The 18907-nt window shown below is 42.2% G+C and overlaps 3 protein-coding genes across 19 annotated transcripts in view; 1 reads left to right on the top strand and 2 right to left on the bottom strand.

The window, feature by feature from the left end:
- The window catches only part of ptpn4a (protein tyrosine phosphatase non-receptor type 4a), a 33366-nt gene extending 28753 nt beyond the window's left edge, over positions 1–4613 (bottom strand). For 2 of the 7 annotated variants that reach the window (XR_014125248.1, XM_081720549.1), the window contains exon 1: positions 2176–2327. Coding sequence is in view for 5 of the 7 variants with exons in the window: in XM_081720549.1 (XP_081576675.1) it covers positions 2176–2278 (103 nt within the window). In the remaining 2 variants the exon portion in view is untranslated. Of the gene's footprint in view, positions 1–2175; positions 2328–3624; positions 3710–4476 lie in introns of those variants that run through there. The other 5 variants (XM_081720548.1, XM_081720550.1, XM_027032999.3 and 2 more) reach the window with 4 other exon arrangements.
- A 979-nt stretch (positions 4614–5592) lies between these two features.
- On the bottom strand, positions 5593–7342 carry tmem177 (transmembrane protein 177). Its single transcript, XM_027032848.3, has one exon. It carries the CDS (start codon positions 7340–7342, stop codon positions 6392–6394), a length of 951 nt encoding a protein of 316 aa, XP_026888649.2. The 3' UTR covers positions 5593–6391.
- Positions 7343–8004: 662 nt separating this feature from the next.
- On the top strand, positions 8005–16723 carry mrasa (muscle RAS oncogene homolog a). Of its 11 annotated transcripts, none has more exons than XM_027032884.3 (7): positions 8005–8143; positions 10697–10770; positions 11350–11556; positions 12495–12648; positions 12964–13063; positions 14038–14117; positions 14678–16723. In XM_027032884.3, exons 3-7 carry the CDS (start codon positions 11364–11366, stop codon positions 14778–14780), a joined length of 630 nt encoding a protein of 209 aa, XP_026888685.2. In that variant the 5' UTR covers positions 8005–8143; positions 10697–10770; positions 11350–11363; the 3' UTR covers positions 14781–16723. The 11 variants fall into 11 exon arrangements, with proteins under 11 accessions (XP_026888685.2, XP_026888678.2, XP_035378736.1 ...); XM_035522842.2 differs by lacking the exon at positions 8005–8143 and adding an exon at positions 9770–9868; XM_027032877.3 differs by lacking the exon at positions 10697–10770.
- Positions 16724–18907: the final 2184 nt, after the last annotated feature.

Below are 18907 nucleotides of genomic sequence, written 5' to 3'. Positions count from 1 at the left end.
CCTTTGCCACACATGAAACCACTATAGCAGCGAAATCTACCTAATCTCTTAATCCTACCTGAATTAAGCCCATCTAGGCTGGCTGCTCTCACTTACTTTTGTTTCGGCCAAGGCAACAAGCGCTGCTCCAGTCGTACTTGTCCCGCTGCTGTCCTGAGCTCAGTGCCGGAACTCTGGCCACAGGTAAGGCAGTACCATGACAGTACCCAACGGCTGGTACAAGAGACCAACACATAGTTTAAACCTATTATAGTCCAAACCTATTCTAACCAGTCGACAGCGCACCCACACTAGCCACCCAAAAACAAACAAGCAAACAAACAAACACCATTTAGATAAAATTATGACATTTTGCATTTATGCTCCATGCTCATTATCTTTAATACAATAATGACATCAATTTTGCCTCCATTAGCATCAGAGTGCAGGGGGAATTCCTGCAGGGCTTCTGCATGCCTACAGGTGCAGGTCAGATTACTCAGCAAATGGACTGGTTTGGTTTGCAAAGGAATTCTGATGACACATGAGGGCAAACATTTTAACATTAAATTAATGAAAATTATATACTACAAAATACAGCTCACCCCCTCCTTTTCTTGACATGAAAGCTTTTTGCTTACTGCTTAAATCCTCTCATTGTTTCTCTCGGTCCGAGCACTGAATTAACAATAATAGGGGGAAAAGGAAGCAGCCTGGTTTTGCCCATCTGAAACACGCTGCAAACGTCTGAAGGAAACTAGTATTCAAGCATTCTCCTTCACTTAGAACGTTTAACTAACATAACACTTCATGAAGAAATTCACACTGCTGTCTTGTGAAGGCAGGACATTTTTTAGCAAGATGCAAGTTCTCATTTGTATTCCTCCTATCTGGGCTGTTTTTGTCATTTCTATTATAGTCACATTCCAACCCCCTGGGGTGCGTGTGTGCGCACACGCGTGTGTGTGTGTGTGTGTGCGCACGCACACACAAACACAATCGCACAGACACACACACAATCTGTCTTGAGCCAAAACATTCCCAGCTATGCTGGAATGAGATCAGAAAGAAATGTAAGCTTGAAGACATCATCAGTAAATTTACATGGAGATTTTTAGGAGTTCCCCCCCCCCTTTTTTTTTGTTTGCTGCACATTTCCTATCTACATGTCACGGTTATACTTACAGACCCACAGGTGCTTACAAAAAAGAAACAGCATCTACTTCAGTGCAGTAGCCTGTAGTTGGTGACCTTTCCTAATGGGCCGGCAGATAAAGGAGCCAAGATCACTGTTTTAGAGAAGCCCAAAGCAGCACTGAGACCTGTTCCAGTACTCTAGAACCTTTTAACCCATTTTAACAAACAAGTAATATTTACTCAAGGATGACTGTGATAGAGATTTGCCAGCTATTTGCTTCAAGTAACACAAAGGAGCATTAAGATGATGGCACCAAACAGTACATCCTCAAACTGGTTCAAAAATGACTGGTCAAAATGAAAAGTGGCATGTTATGTAATTGTTCCCAGTTATCACAAGGAAATAAATTCCAGCCACTTTTTAGGATACATATAAACTCCTGATGACCGGATGGTTTAGGTGTTTCAGACGTAGCTCTTATTTCATGTTCAATATGACCAGCAACTAAGATGTTATGGACATGACAAATGTTACTTCAACTCAGTTCTGTCATTACTCACAATACACCATTACAAATCTCCTTAATTAACGGTACCAACGGTGGCCCACAAAAAGTCAGATATAACAATGATTACAACACCAAACAGTAGAATTAATAACAGCAACATTACAACAAAGGAGAGTAGTAAGCAGACAATACATTGTATGTGACTCTCCTTGGTTTTGTTTAGCTATTATAAGTGTTGAATGCGGCACCTTTATCAAAGATTAAAAAGCGTGAAACTCATTAATTTTCAGTTTAATCTCCCATTCTTATCCATAAACACTTAGCTGTCATGTTAAATACAAATCAGTATGACAGATGTCATTTTGCACTCCCACTTAAAGTGTTCATTGCGGAGTTAAGGTGAAAGAGACTGGTCTCGTTCTTTCACTAAACATGTCGATTGTGTCTCCCAAAGAACAAGAAAACAAAAGTACCACACAACCAATCATTTGTAAGATTTTCAAATGATTTGTTCATAACTGTTTAAGCTGGATAAATAATGGAGTCTTACCTGAACACTTAATAATCAAGGCCTCACTCAGCATTTCATCCTCTGCCTGATTAGCTAACCATGTCTCACCTGGTGCCAGGTTCAGTATAACTACATTCTGCATTACTCATTCTGTGTAATTCATTAGGATGACAGTCAGCTGCGTGCCATCTCTCTGAGAGCTACTGAAATGTGCATGACAGGAATTTGGTTCTCTGTTCTGGGCTGCATGAGGAAAGGACGAATCATCTGTCCTGTAATAGGGACAGGAAGCTTTCCTTGGTAAGGTGAGGCAGACAGAACATGCACAGAAAGGCATTTCCCCATATCGGGCATGCCTCCTTCTGATCCAGCCTGGACAAGTCCCCAGTTCACCCTCCGTCTGGACAGGCAACGTCAGGACTAGGGCTTACAGGGGGCGGGGGCAGAAGTGGTGGGGAGTTGTTTGGGTAGTAACAGAGCAATTCTATCAAATATCTTATTAATGCCAGTTACCTTATCTCTAGCTAGCTAACTCTGGCTATGTACAGTGAAATACAATTAAAATACATAAGAAAAAATGGGTTATGTTGAACTGGTAAACAAAACAATTGATTCACTAATATTCTAAAGGACTATCATCACTACTGAAACACAACAATGAGGTGATGTGTCATCAGAAAGCTTTTGCATATGACTCATGTCTTGATTATATCGTAAGGAAAGGGTGAAAACAGAATAGAACTGAACTAATCTTTGGTCTTGAAAAGAATCAGAATTCAATAAGGTAATTGAATGTATACTGCTACAAACTGAGACCTTGGACAACTGTTGCACTAGCAAATAGCCAAACTGGGTATTTTTAATAGCTGGACAAATATTTCTGAAATAATTTATACATAAATAAATAGATTTTCAAGGTAATGTCTCTTTCTTTGGCCTAACTTTGTTTATATGTGTAGCTTGGTTACTGATGATGGTTGATTCTTTGCCACGCTGGCCTTAAAATATTAAAGAAAACAAAAAATCCAACATAACCTGTTTATGCACAGACTGAAAATACAACAAGCCAATGTCCTAACCCTTTAATGACAAACTCAGATGGGCCTGGCCAGATATTTAGACTACCAGTAAAAAGTGGGCAGGTGTTAAACAGCTGCCCAGGCAACTGTCTTTGCTGAGCCCCTCTCGTCGACCCCCACGTCGGCACCGGCGGGTCTCAGCTCAGGTGTGTGCCAGCACCTACTCAACCCTGCACCACAAGCCAACTCACTCAAAAACACCAGCAACGGGACTTTTAGTGAATTCACCTCTTCAAATGAACTGAGAATGCACCATCAGTTCAGATCTTGCGTCCCAAAACACTGGCCAAGCTGTTGCAATGCAAATGCATTACGGCCAACATATACAGGCCAAACATATGCAAGGCCCACAGCTCCCAATGTTGGCAGGGTGTGTTGCACTTGCAGCATAACGATGCAACAAACTCACCGTCACATCCCATGCGAAGGCATCATTCGAGGGCTGAAATTTCTCTCTCTCTCTCACTCACACACACACACACACACACACACACACACACACACATACATACATACATACATACATACATACATACACACACACACACACACACACACACACACACACACACACACACACCCACACCCACACCCACACCCACACCCACACACACCCCCTCATGTGGGAACCTGTTTTGGGGCCGTTTTTCTACTCGACTCTCAGGGTGGATGAGCTATAAAGATCAGCTTTATTCTGCTATACCGGAATGTCACCGTGTTGTTACTGTGCACGTACCATAACAGAAGAACTCGCTTTTACTGAAAACGAACAGGCTGCACTGCAAAGAATATCTTTAGTTTGGATAATATAACTATATCTATCCAGCGCTAAATATTTATTTACATTCGCCAAAGCTTCTAAATGACAAACTTAATCAGAAAACACGGTCTCAATACCTTTAGGTTAGCTAACATTACTGTACTGCACCTATATACTGAAAATGGGGCATTGCAAGCTACTAACATATGTTGATTTTTTTCCAACGTTATTTACCGTTACCGGGTTTTTTTAAGTAATAAATGCTGGATTTTGCCGGACAGAGCCTGGAACTGTCAGCCTAAAACTTTACTAACCTAACCGAGCTACGCAGAGATCCTGGCAGTTAGCGCTGCTGGCTAGGTTAGCTAGCTGGGTTAGCTATTTCGGTAGCATTTCAGTCTTCAAAATCCAAGTTATGATGCTAATAATACCTCAAACACTGAAATACGAGTTAAAGGTTCCTCTTGTTCGGGTGTTTGGCGATGTAAAAAGAAGTCTTACCGTCATAAACTGCCTCAGGGGTGTCCAGCTTTGAGGAAATGTGTTGTTCAGAGACGAGAAACGGCTAGCAGGAGAAAACCCATCGCGAGACGCGCGCGCGCGCGCACGCACACACACACACACACACACGCGCGCGCGCGCACTTTCGCACCGGGGGGGGGGGGGGGGCGGCAAGACCGCCGCACTAGTCACGAATCCAGCCCCGCAGGTCCGGTGCATGGGGGGACGGACGCGGCCGTGGGAGCAGCCTCGCAGACCAACGCCTGCGTTTACCACCGCGTAGGGGCTTTTTTCCGCCGGAATCGCGCTTTTCGGAGAGCTTGGCCCCCTCTCTCTCCATTCATAGACCCAACCAGGGCTCCAGCGCAGGGAGTGGACCGGGGGAGTCTCGGCAGCGCCCGGGGAGCGGGGGGTAGTTAGTCATTTCTGAGACAACGTCAGGACTACACATTTACCGTGGTTTTTATGAAGCCTGATCAGAGCTAAATAACGAGCGAACTGGGCGATTCATGTAGCTGGTGAAAAAGGTCGATGTAGTTACAGATCCCAAAAAACGAGAACGAACGAAAGGTTTTGCTTTTGTTTGCACAATTGCAAAAATGATAGTGTTGTGTTAAAATGAACGGGTACGCTATAAAAAGTTGATTTAGTGTCGTAAGAAGTAGAACGCGGCCAGTGTGGTAGTGTGAAACTGTTTCTGCAAAGAACAGGGACATCTAGTGGACACTTGCGCCTACTACGTGGCCAGAAGGCGGCCGTGTTAAGATATGTAGTAGTTTATTAATAGACTAAACGGGTAGTAACTTGGGGTTAAATGGGTAAGGGTACACCAAGTTATGACGTTCAATTCAGACAGTACTGAGATCTTTAAAAACCGATACGGTAGGCAAAGCATAGCCTACTGGAAACTCCGAAATACCAAGGTGAAGTCTAAAAACCAAGCATATAAAATGTTATAAAGAAAAGCTCCAGAACTTTCTTTAATAACAATTTATTATCTTTAATTCCAAATTCTCTTTAATTCAAATTTAAGTCAAAATACTTATTTTTGCAACCTCACCCTGACTGACACAATGAATTTCCCACTGAAGAGATTAAAGAGCCCTCCTGATAGAATTCTTGTTGGAAAATGTAGGAATTGAATTTATTCGACAAAACCGAAAGACAAAAAAAAAATACACTGTCTACATTTCAGACAGAAATACAGACATTGTAAAAGCTTTACTGTAAAGTGTTCACTAGTGTACCTTGGTATGGAAATATTTAAACAATGACTTTTTTTTTTTAATTGAGTTCGACGCTAGGCACCAACACAGTCAACATTTTTGGTCCATTTCAAGATAGAGAATACATTAAAATTACCCCAAATAATGTGAATCAAAACAAAATGTAAAGTGTCAGCAATTAAATAAGATGTTTCTAATGTCTTATACAAAGTGAGTATTTGCTTGTCATTGCTTCCATCACTTAGACATCAATGTAGCACTGTGTGGTTATCAAACATTACTTGACCAACATGAATATGCATTTCAAATATATTTTTTTTTAGTATGCACACCTCAACTAAACTTTCATTATAACCAGACTAAGACAACATATTTAGGACGGAAGAGACTTCTCCCAGCATTAGATTATGGTCTTTGTATCTTTAGGATTCTTTAACTCAATTTTCAACATTTTTAAAGTAATTTTGGTCCGTCTTTAGGACTCTAATGTCACGGACAAGACAGTGAGATTCATATGAGCTTGGACACAGGTTCTTACATGTACAGTATATTACACACATGTACTGTACCAGATGTTAAGAACTGCTGTCTTTTATATACCACAGCAAAAATATTGAGCAAATAATACACAAAAAATAATTTCCCCCCCCTAATAATCTGAAGCAGTAATTTGGTTTAGTTGATTTATTTCAAGTCCCCACAGCATCCTTTATGTTCTCTTCTTTCAGAAGACTCAGAATACCATCTCGCCTTGAAGTATATGGTGCATGTTTCAGACTCAGCAGACTAGAAGGAAACAGATTTCCACTTGGCGCGTACATTTCTTCTCCCTTTGGCCCCATCAGTACACGCAGGGTCTTATTCCGAGACAAGATCTTCTCATAAAACTCAACACCGCCTTTTGCATAGTCACGGGACAGGCCGGCAGCCCGCTTGTCTGAGCGGTACTCCAGCCATTGGCTTACTGCGTCAGTGGCTAAAAAATACGACACAGCTCCCAGGCCTAATGCAAGTGCATTAGCCCCTGCTCTGAAGACCACAGATCCAGCATGGAGCCCAAAGATCTGTTTGAGAGCGATGCTGTAGATCCAAGCCCCACTCAGGCACGCCGGCGCTACGGCAGCATGCAACACGGGCCCGCCACACTCCAGCCGAGCTACCTCTCGTGCCACAGAGAACCTCTGAGCATCCAAGGACAACACTAGGGCGTCTTTCAGAGTAGCACCTGCCTCACTGCCCCATTCCACTTCTCGGCCATTGATGAGAACAGTTCGGTCAGTGATTCCAGCTGAGTCATCTGGGGTGCTGTTAAAGTTGGCTGGGATGCCAATCTGGGCACCACTGGGAAGCCATGGAATTCCTGCCCCGACAGGGTGAAAGCCATATGCAGCAAAAGCACTGTAGTTATCAGGAGATCCAACAGCTGAATCATTCAATACCGTCTGAAATACGTTCTCTAGTTTCTCAGAAAGGACGGCTGGTTCTCCTTTGCTCCAGGCCTGATACAGTTTTCTGTAAGTGTAATCTGGAAACACGTGGTAGAAAACGTTTGCTGCAAAGACGCCGCAACATCCAGTCAGCAGAAGAGGGGTCCGATACTTCAGCACCAACACAGAGAATTTCAACAAGCCAGACGCCATGGGCTCGTCTAGCTGTTGGTGTATCTGTGAATGTAATGCGTTTCTATATTAACTTAAACTGTTTACTTTCGATATTAAGGACAGTGTCAAGCGCAAGATACCCTGGCTAGCTAATCATCTCGAGTCTGTCGCACAGGTTATTAAAATGTTTATACAATAAAGAAAGTAGCTCGTTCGCGATCCATGTTCCGCATTCATGAAGTCGCTACATTTGATGTTTACTTTTATTTACCACACATTAGACAAGGCGCGTTTCCACAAGGACGTTTCACACAGCGGGGTAAGCTATCCGCCGCGAAGACGCCGATGTCACGACAGTTTTCCGTCCGCGCAGTTCATCTGCGATCGCTGATCTTCACATCACACGGACACCACGCCTGACTCCGGAAGAACCGAGCACACACGGCTGCTCGGGCCACGGAAACTCCGATTACCAAATCATTTTTACTTTCATTATAAAACTCGAGGTTTAGGTCCCGTTTGCGTCTTTCGTTTACGCACCTTTCCGAACGGGCCTCTCCGGGTCTGTGGGCCAGGCGTTGCAAATGCCCTCCGGAGTTTGCTACAAAGCCGCGCGTTCCCGGGCGAGACCATTCTATTTATAGCATGCTCGGTGACGACATAATGGCTGTTACGCCGTAATTCTACGACGCCGGAATAAAGTGCCGCAAGCGCGCATAAGGCTTCGCGAAGTGGAGGACCTGTTGATTAACAACGACGTTGGACTGCGGTATAAGAGATGTGGAGAAGGGATTTGACTTGGGGATAAGCTCCCGAAGCAAGGCGTTCACCCCTTATCTGGTAAGTTCCTTCCCCGAAATCTGATGCAATTTATGTTATTCGTTTAGAAAGGGGGAGGGGGAGGCATTTAGGATAGAGAGGATTTTATTTTTCCGGGCGAAATTGCAAGGGACAGAAAGTGGTCCGAGCGATGTTCGTTGGGATTGTCCTGTCTAAAAGACAGGGACTATGCAGTCAGTTAGCAGTGGTTAACAAAGATTTCGTCCCATGCAAGAAGGGAAAAAAAGCGGCTATTGTGTATTTTTGTTGTCTGGTGAATCTAAATGTTTTCAGAATCACCCATAGTTTTTGTTTAAAGTTGTTCTAGTATATTTGCATATCTTTATATATAGTATGGAAAAGTGGTATCAGGGAAAGGGTATCAGGTCAGACTATCACTGGACACTGAAGAGGAATGTTCCTTAGGTCAAATATAGGCGAAAATGATACACCTGTGCATTTTAGAAGCACCACTGTGCATATTTGAAGTGTAACACCGGCTTTATTCTGTATAAGTAATATATACATTTTGTAAAATGTAAACCGCTCTGTCATTTAAAAACCAAGCCCTAATAGAAAAATTGGGTTTCAGTTAGCATAAAAAGGTTTGAATTCAGCATCAAAATTCAGTTTACTTATTTTAGTCCGTGGGACAAAAAAAAAAAGTTGAAACATTGCCCGGTGTAATGAGCACTGCCGATCTGTGTTTGAAACAACTTTATGTTGCAAATGCCCCTTTACCTTTATTGTAGCATCATTTGTTATTTAAGGTGGAAAAAGCTGCTTCTAGGGCCAGTAGCACTATCACACCAGGCTACTTCATGGAAAGTTTTGAGAGCAAGCAAGCAGTGTTGTGGTCTACTACCAAATGAAATTACTGGCAATTACAAAGCAGGGATATCTATAGCCTGCACACAGTGATGCAGACCTGTGTTCAGATGGAAAAACCCAACTGACAAACAGACCATTTTGCCATGCAGCTGTGCTAAACAAAAGATATATTGTGCTGTGGGATATCAGTTTGTGGAGCAGGAACACACTGACACATTTCAGGTACTAATAAAAATAACTCCTGCTCTGTACTCCACACAGAGTGAAAAGTTGTTTTTTTTTAATGTAAACATTGTAAATGGTCAGACCTTGTTGGTTCTGCATGATCAGACTTTTCATAAATGAAAGCATCAGTTTTGTTATTAAACTTATTTATTGAGCATGAATATTTTATCAATAAAAGTTAAACATTCACAACATTAGTGTTGCATTTTTAATAACTTATCTACAACTAACACAGTTAGCACCATTGTTCTGCAATGCTGGGTTGTGTTAAACATTTTGTCTTAATCTTGGTCTATAAGAATTAGTCTTGTAAGGAGTTTTTCTCAGGATGAGGAAGTTTTAGTTTAACTAGGCAGCTTGAGGTCCCCTGTCTTGGGTTTGTCTAGAAGTGATGTGTCTTAAGATTTCCTTTGAAGGAGGGTGTACTGATATGAACGGGGGGGTTGGAGTTGGAGTTGGAGTTGGAATTGGAGAGGAAACTGACATCTTCCTCACATTGTGGACTGCAGGAAGGGGGCGGTCGTCCACCAATGACAAGTGTTTCCTCCCAGAGCAATGCAGGGTCCCCCTGTTCAGTTGGTTGCGGACTCTGTCCTGTTGAAATAGTGTCTAAGAAGGCAGTATCAGTGGGTCATTTCAACATTTTAATATTTGAAGTCTTCCTGTTGAAGAAAGAAAAGTTCTTTTTAGGTAAGAATCAAGATACAATACATATCTAATTGTCAATAAGAATTCCACTAAGATCCGAACCTTTGCTTGTGGATTTAGAAAAAGTGTTTACTTTTGCTACGCCTGGAGTAGCTGGATAACACCTGGATTTACAGTACGAGTCAAAAGTGTGGACACACCTACTCTTTGTTTATTTTTACTATTGTCTACATTTTATAAAACAGGCAAGTTATCAAACCAATGAAATATCACATATGTGATTATGCTGTGATGCCTTTCTTAAATTGGAAGCAAAATTAAGCATAATCTATTAGATTAAAATGCCTTCATTACTATTAAAAACATGTCAGACGTGTCCAAATGTTTGACTGCTACTGTATGTCAGCGCATGTGCAAAACGGTTGATTTAATGTTTGAAACCAGATGCTGCAGAGCTCGCATCAGACATGAAGGTGATTTTAAGGGAAAGGAATCTTAACCGTGGTCTTTCGTAAGACTCTACATTAATGAAGCAGAAAGATGATGACATTTAACTACCACTTCACTAGATCATAATGTTATCTCTTGCGGAACATGGAGAAGAACTTAAAAGCTGGCACTTACAGTTTATTTTGTGCATAGAAGAACAGAATCAAACCCTTTGGGCTTTCCCAGTTACTATAAAAACATGTTTTGGTGTCATGTTATGGTCTTGTACATCAAAGATTGACTGAACCCCAGAAATGATCTGTTTGATGTTTTGCATCCCCACATGTGAAAAAAATCCTTATGAGGTGTAAATCACCAAGTACAGTACATATCACAGAGGACAGTAGATATTGGAGCTTGCATTTTTCTTTTTACTCTGAGGTGCCATCAGAGGCTTCAGACCCATGGTTTGGCTGCAGATGTGAAGAGCTTGGACCCACCACAGCAAAAGCAAGGTTCTTCAGATTACAAAGAAGTTTTCAGGGAGAAAAGAATATTTGCATCGATAATCAATGTTCTTTTTCCCTTTCTTTTGGTCTCTCTTCATGATTCAGACTTGGCTTCATTATTAGGCTTTTTGCTGTGACCCGTTATCAAAAGAATCGCAGTAATTTCATTTCATCACAGCTGATGGGCTTTCCAAACAGCTTTCATCATTTTCATCCAGGGCCCCCATAGCACTAACAGAACGCAGTTTTGTTTTAATCACGCATGCCGCAAAACATAGTCACTAATGGAATTATGCATAAAAACAATGGGGCAAAAAATAAAAATGTGCCCTCCAGGAAAGGAACATAATTCAAATGAGCTTAGAGAAAACCAAACTTATTTTACAACGTTTCTTCAAACCTCGGTGTCTCATTGGGAAGCGTATTACCAGATTCAAACGATAGACGTCTGTTCCCAAGTGTCCAGCCACTGTGCCCCGACGAGGGTCATTCTTCTACTATAACCAGTTGCCTTTTTAATGCCAGAAGGAGATAGTTGATTTCAGCAGTAGGGTTAGTGGTGTGTTCTCCTCCCCTGTCTTGCAGGTGTAGCCGTTGTCATGGCAACTAGTGCAGTCCCTAGTGACAACCTCCCCACATACAAGCTAGTAGTGGTGGGGGACGGTGGTGTGGGCAAGAGTGCTCTCACCATCCAGTTTTTCCAGAAGATCTTTGTGCCTGACTATGATCCTACCATTGAGGACTCCTACCTGAAGCATACCGAGATTGATGGCCAGTGGGCTATTTTGGACGGTAGGGCCTTCTGCACCGTGTTAATCTTTTCTGTGTTGGCCTTTTTTTTTTCTTTTTTTTTTTTTAGATCAGGCTTTTTTTGTCTCACTGTGCTTATGCAACTGCTAAATGTGTTTATTTTGTAGTGCAATATTTAGACTACAGTGCGTATCAATGGACATACTATTGTTTCAGTATAAAATTAGTGCATAAATCCAGTATCTTATTTCTGTAGTTTTCTATGAAGATTTTAGTTTCAGCCTATTGTTTGCCTGACACAGTCTAGACACGGTCTAGACACGGTCTTGGCTTAATTTACAAGGTCACTTGTTTGTGGTCATTTTCATCACTGAAAATGTTTTTGGACTGAATATTTTGCAAGTCCAGAAATGGCTCCTATATTTCTACATTTGTGTAAATAGCTTCCCTTACTTTCTTTTATAGCTTTAATGACAATAACCTAGAGATAATAATATACAAAATGGAAAAAAAAAATCTATGACAAGCTTATTTATTAAATTAACTAATTTTAAAAAAGACAGATAATCAAATTAAAAGTAGTTCTATCCCTCTACAGTCAAACTAGTGTACTGGAATCTCTTCATGAGCTCTTTTCTAGCCTGTATCCACCTGTCTTGCCTGTGTTGTTCTGTGTTGTGCTGAGGACCCATCTGTCTTGCCTGTACTGAGCTGAGCTGTGCTGTGCTGTGCTGAGGACCCGTCTGTCTTGCCTGTGCTGAGCTGTGTTGTGCTGTGCTGTGCTGAGGACCCATCTGTCTTGCCTGTGCTGAGCTGAGCTGAGCCGTGTTGTGCTGAGGCCCCGTCTGTCTTGCCTGTGCTGAGCTGTGCTGTGCTGAGGCCCCGTCTGTCTTGCCTGTGCTGAGCTGTGCTGTGCTGAGGACCCATCTGTCTTGCCTGCCCTGTGCTTTGCTAAAGACTTTGTGGCTCTACTTCCCCAGTGCTGGACACGGCAGGTCAGGAGGAGTTCAGTGCCATGCGTGAGCAGTACATGAGGACTGGAGATGGATTCCTCATTGTCTTCTCAGTCACAGATAAGGCCAGCTTTGAGCATGTGGACCGCTTTCACCAGCTCATCCTTCGGGTGAAAGACCGGTGAGAGGCGCTCTCCTTTTTCTTCTGGGTAACTTTGGATCTATCTGCAGGCATGGCGAGGGCTGGGTGTATCTCTGACACTTAAATAAGACTGCCTTTTTAAAAAATTTTTTTTTTTTAATTTGGTAACAAAACACATCTTTTCATACTTGATTATATCAAAACAGTTCGTTCCATACCAGAAAAGAATCAGATTTTGATCCCCAGAAGTGTTTGGCTTCCTGCGTCCCACCTTGATTTTTAGTGCATTGCTAGTTGGTGCAATATGGTGCTGGCTGTATAAATGATCCATTGTTGTGTTCTCCTGTCTAACAGAGAATCCTTCCCCATGATCCTGGTGGCTAACAAAGTGGACCTGGTGCATCTGAGGAAGGTGACAAGTGAGCAGGGCTGTGATATGGCAGCCAAACACAGCGTGAGTCTGCCAGGCTTGTGTGTGAGGTGTGTGGTGTAGGTGCAGGGCGTTGTGAGGTGTGTGCTGGGAATGTGGGTCATGTGAGGTGTGTGCGGAGCATGTTTAAAGGGTGTGTGGGGTCTGTGGTTTGTGGGTCATGTGAGGGGTTGTGCAAGGTGTGTGGCATGGGTGCACAGGATGTGAGGTGGGTGTGGGAGCATGAGGTGTGTGGCGTGTGCAGCTCCCGTCTGGCACTTTGGCTCTGCAGTCTGACGCAGATGTTTGTTTCGGGTGAATTTCTAGCGACGTTTTCCTGGTTCCGTTAATGGACGTTCAGTGTGATGCATTGACCTATAAAAAGTTAATACATCTTCAGTGGGTCTGAATACAGATGAGCTTTGTGTAAAATTATTTACTGCCAGGCTGTGTAGTCAAAAAAATAACCTTTAAGAGATGGTCTCCTGATGGCTTTATTAATATACATACAACTATTCTAACTAATGTAATCCAGCATAAATATATGCCATCGCTCTCTGATCAGTAGCCATGGCTAGAATGCAAGGATGACTACATTAGCACTCACTGTATGTTGATGAAAAAACTGGTGTTGACAAACAGTACACACACTTCAACCCGGAGTTCTTCCTTGAATTAGAAAGTGATGAATAAGGTCAAAATACAGTTTCTCTTTTTTGGCAAATGGGAAACCACCACAGGAAGAGGCCTATGTAGGGAGCTTTCTCCAGCAGCAGTGGGATTGGTAGATACTAAGCCCATGTATTATTTTGGGGTGTGTGTGTGTGGGGGGCGGGTGTTCCATGGGGTTGTGAGTTCTAGGGTTGACTCACCCTTAGAAACGGGCTGTTTTGCCATGTGATGAGCCAATCAAAAACGGCCCCGTTATATTTGAATGTCCTATTTACAGACTGAGTGAGTCACAGAGACCGAGAATTGCATACAGTGATGTATCTTTTTTCATTTCATTCACATAACAGATTACTTACATTGAGACAAGTGCCAAGGACCCTCCAATGAATGTTGACAAAGCCTTTCATGAACTGGTCAGGGTAATTAGGTAGGTAAAATGGTTCCATCTGAATGTCTAGCTAATAATGTAATTATATTACTCCTGACAGTATATGGCTTAGTGCAGGGTTAGGCATAACTTCTCCTGGTGTGCGGCTCAGATAGGCAGACATTGGTGCCACTTCTTTAGACATGCCTTAGTCCTCCCACCTGTGTTGCTGAGTATTAGATGCAGGTGTGTCGGGCACAGTTTGAACTCATCCCCACAGGAGAGCATGCTCCCTACCCCTTCACTTTTGAATACATCGGCGCTGGAGTGACACCTTCGAAAAGCTGGATCTTTCAAGAGATACTAACCAGCATGTCTGCTATTTCCTGAACGGGCCAGCATTGTCATTTCTGTGGAATTCAGCACACAGTGGCATTAAATGTAGTCATATCCTGTTTAAGGGACCACGCAACCAGTGTGCAGGGCTGTCCAGGAGGAGCGAAAGGGAAAGGCACTTATCTCAGCGTAACTGCGATCTCCTCTCGCTCTGCTCCCTCTCTCTCTCTCTCTCTCTCTCCCTCTCTCCCTCTCTCCCCCTCCTCCGGCCGTCTCTTTCCCAGGCAACAAGTCCCGGAGCGGAGCCTGCAGAAGAAGAAGAAGAAAATGAAGTGGCGTGGAGAGCGAGCCACAGCCCCCCCCAGGCTCCGCTGCCAGATCTTGTGACCGCCGTACCCCCCCCCCGGGGCTGAGACCCCCATCCCAGCTGATCCAGCTCATCCTCTCTCTCAGAACACCATGGGGGCGTGGGGGGGGGGCACGGTGACATCTGGGAAACGCCAACAGAGATGCAGCATTTTTGCACACATGCGGAGGCGATGAAGAGGGACAGTTTGGGAAGTGGGATTCTGCCCTCCATAGCGCCCTGCGACCATTTAGCCTAACTCGGTTTGATTTCCTGTCTGCTTGGTCATGAGTGTAACTTCCAGTGACTCGGAATGGACAGAATTTTGCCTTGTCGTTTTGAGACTCTTGGCACATTTGGAGTGTTGGTAGATTGGTAGTAGATTGGCCGAAACAGAGCCAGTCATTTGTATTGATGACTTTTTTTTTTTTTTTTTTTTTTTCTTTTGTGGTGCATTGGAAACCTCCTCAAAAATAGCCTTCACTTTTAAGCACAAAAGTACAAGCGTTTGCTTAAATGGAAGTTGCCCTTTTGCACTAATACACATGCCTGTCTTTTTGCACCCGAATCTGGGCGCTTTTTGCTTCCACAATCTGGTGATCATTTTGCTACACCACTAACTCAAGAGCCAGCTCCTAAAAGCAGTACACTGTTTCTTGTCAGAGTTGACCTACATCTTTGCCCATGGCTATTGAGAGAGAGAGAGAGAGAGAGAGAGAGAGAGAGAGTGTATTCTTTTCATCAGTGTGCCATGTTCAGGCTTAAGTTCACAAACTGGCAGTTTCTGCAGACATGGTCCACACGACACAGGCCCAATACGCTGTATATCCTGATATATTGTCCTTTCTCTACAGTGTTCTGGCTGTACCTGCTTGCCTCTGTTTTAATTTGATAAGCTGCTAAATGTTTTGTTTCTAAGTATCTGGCTGATTTTTCTCTCCAGGGGGCTCAAATGAATCCCCTTCAGGCCTTTTATCTTAGCAGTCATTTTAGAAGGAAAAGCTGATCCCAGATCGGTGCCTGAGGGTAAGTCAGATCGTGTTGGGCCCAGGCGGCACGGGACCAGCCCGTAAAAGTCTAAAACTGTTACACTCAATGAAGAGCACGTGCATGGCATAAAGAATCAAGGCTCGACGAGCACTGAAAGATGTTTGCATATTGTATGCAAATTTGCCCACAGGTCATAAGGCATCACCTGACATTAGCTGGCCTTTCTGTGTAAGTGTAAGGTTCAATAGCATTGTTTAGGATACAGTAGAAGATGTACAGGAAGCGTACTGTGCCCGATTCACAGTATAAGGCAGTCAACCCTCAGCTTTACTGCTCACGTCAAGGGACTCAAAGACTTAATGCCTTAGATATTAACATGGATATTAATACCCAGCGTTTACATCCTGCGTTCAAAGGGACATTAAGTGCATTAACACACAAAGAATTACAGGGCAATGATAAAAATGTTTCAACAGATGCTCATTTCAAAGTTAGTATTACTTCGTTGTCGTACATTTGTGGCAGAGGCTGAATTGTAATATTATTTGCAATGTCAAAAGAAGGCTTTTTAAAAATTAGTTAAAAATCTCCATTCTGTTAGATTTTTGAAATGATAGTCACGTTAAACACATTCTTGTGTATGCTTGTTTTATGACCACTGGCTAAGTCTGAGATTCTTAATAATTACTACCAGTTCCCACATGCAATAGGTCAAAACATGTAAAAGTTTGTGTTTTAGTTTTTCTTAAGTTTTGCAGTGTAAAAATTGTGCTGTTACTAACCAGTCATTTAAACACACATCTGATTATAAAACAAAAATTTAGAGAAGGTGCTATTGTGCATTGTTTGACGCATGCTTATTATTTATGTAATATTTTAAACATTTTTTTGGTACATCAGTATTTGGTATGCATTGATTTTATAATTTTGATTATTATGAACCTTCATATTTATTTCATTGGCACAGGTAATAAACAATTGAAGATTAACGACATCCTTTTGTTTTATTGAACTGCAAGCAAAAGTGTTTTTAGTTTATTTATGTGAATTTGAGAAGCACTCATATTTGAGAGGCTTGGTTAAAACACACGCTGCTTTATTCTCGAGCCTTTCTTAAAAGAAGCACCTGTTACTCTGTAGTGCTAATCCAAGACACTCATCCACCCAGCAGAATTATGCAAGTGATTATTCTACAAAAAGAAGACTGCCTATACATTAAGTTTATTTTCGAAATAATTGGGGGGGGGGGGGGGTTGCGATTATTTTTGTCATCTTCATATGACTCAGCAGCCTGCAAAATGATGCTTTGCTCACTAGACTAATTCAATTAACCGTAAATTTACATTTCCGACATTTTAGGAGGATTTGGAACTTTCAGAAAAGGTTTAGAAGTAAAATCAAGAGATTTACAGAAATGTTACTGGTTTTGGTATTTACAGTCAGCATTGGCTACTCATTTTTTTTTTAGCCTGAAACCAAACTACAGTACTGGACATGGCCATTAGATGGCAGCAAAGCATTAAAGTTTGAGTGTATCTAGCGTAATCGACAGTCGATGAAGAGAGTGCCAGAGGTTGCTGATATTTCCCTTCGAATCTTGTCAGGCATCTGAACAAATTAATTCCAAAAAGATGGATCTAATCTACTCTCCTGTCATTCCGAATTACAACTGATTTATTTGAGAAAATGTAGTTTTTGCAAAACAGCTCTTACAGATAGGCAGGAACCATAGACTGTATGCAGGCTATGGTGGGAACCTACAGACTAAGTCCTTTATATAAAATTAAATATTTTGGGGAGTTTATCAACACATCTAACAATGCGTGTTTTCTAACATTCTCCTTCCTGGTGTACTTAGGACACCCTTTCCACTTAAAAAAGTCACGTGTCCAAGCGTGTACAACAAATAAACTGTACAGCAGCTAAACTGATACAGTACAATTGCATAAGATACCTATTTGATGTATGGTGTACTGGTATACTCAGTTCTCAATCAGCATATACATGTTCATAATTTATACAGGCTCTGTGACGGAATCAATTAGTCTTCAAGGTTTTTGTTCGTTTGTTTTTACTTATTTGGTTTATGCTAATGAACAGTGCCAAGGTCTATTTCTCTCAGATAAGTCCTTTACATCTGCCAAATCCTGTAACAGCTCTCATGCAGCAGGCACCCTTATAACATAACCTGCCTGTCAGAACGTCCGGCTTATGCTGGTGTGGGTGGACCCTTTTTTGCCTGCTATAATACTTCAGATTTTATAATGTTCCTTACTCGTGACATGGGAATTAGACTGGAACTGGTCTGCTACCAATGTCAGCACAATAATAAATCAACACAATAAATTGCAAAAGCTAAGGCTTGGGTGGCGAATCCATGGGTGCTGCCTTTGTACTGCACATGTGAATATGTGCTCTAGCACTCTTGCAATGTATGTACAAAAGCACATTGTTATTCCTCTTGCATCTGCATGCAGAATGCCACCAAGTTATTACCAAAGGACATAAGAGCCAAAGAGCCTGATTAACGGAGCCCTCAAAAACAGCCGAATACATGCTTATGTTGTCTGAGCATCGAGAGAGTCACAGAGGGATACATACAGCAACGCTTCTGTATTTCTATTAGAGAGAGACAGAAAAAAGAGAGTGTCTGTGTGTATGCATTTGTAGGGTTTACACATACGATGCAGCATTAAGTACTTATTGTATGTGTATAGATCCTAGTCTATAGTATATATCCTAAAACCTAGTCTTAGCATTAAATATGAAGTGGAAAATCTCAATTTTCTTTCAGCTAGTGAGTGAAGTGCTTTTTATAAAGGCCCATGGCAGAGCTCACAACATGCTGCATGAACGTCCAGCACTGAAGCTCTTGTGACAAACAGCCTACACAAAGAAACTAAAGGAAGAACTAAAAGTATCGAAAGTCAAGGACAGAAACTCCCTGTTCCCACATTGCTCGTGTTGCCGTGAGCCCATTCGAGCAGGCACTGCTTAAGGTCCCTGGGGAGTACATGGATTTCACTGATCTTCCTTTGACACCAATCAATGCCCTGGTGTTTTTAACATCTGAAGATGAGATTAATCTTGATCAAGTTGTGAAAATGAATGACAACGTGGTACTTTCATACGACATGCTTGGGCTGGATTTTATGAAGCACTGATATAATTTTTATAA

Source organism: Electrophorus electricus, chromosome 9 (assembly GCF_041902795.1).
Source record: "Electrophorus electricus isolate QZ-2024a chromosome 9, ASM4190279v1, whole genome shotgun sequence".
Lineage (NCBI taxonomy): Eukaryota > Metazoa > Chordata > Actinopteri > Gymnotiformes > Gymnotidae > Electrophorus > Electrophorus electricus.
This window is presented reverse-complemented; position numbering and strand designations above follow the sequence as displayed.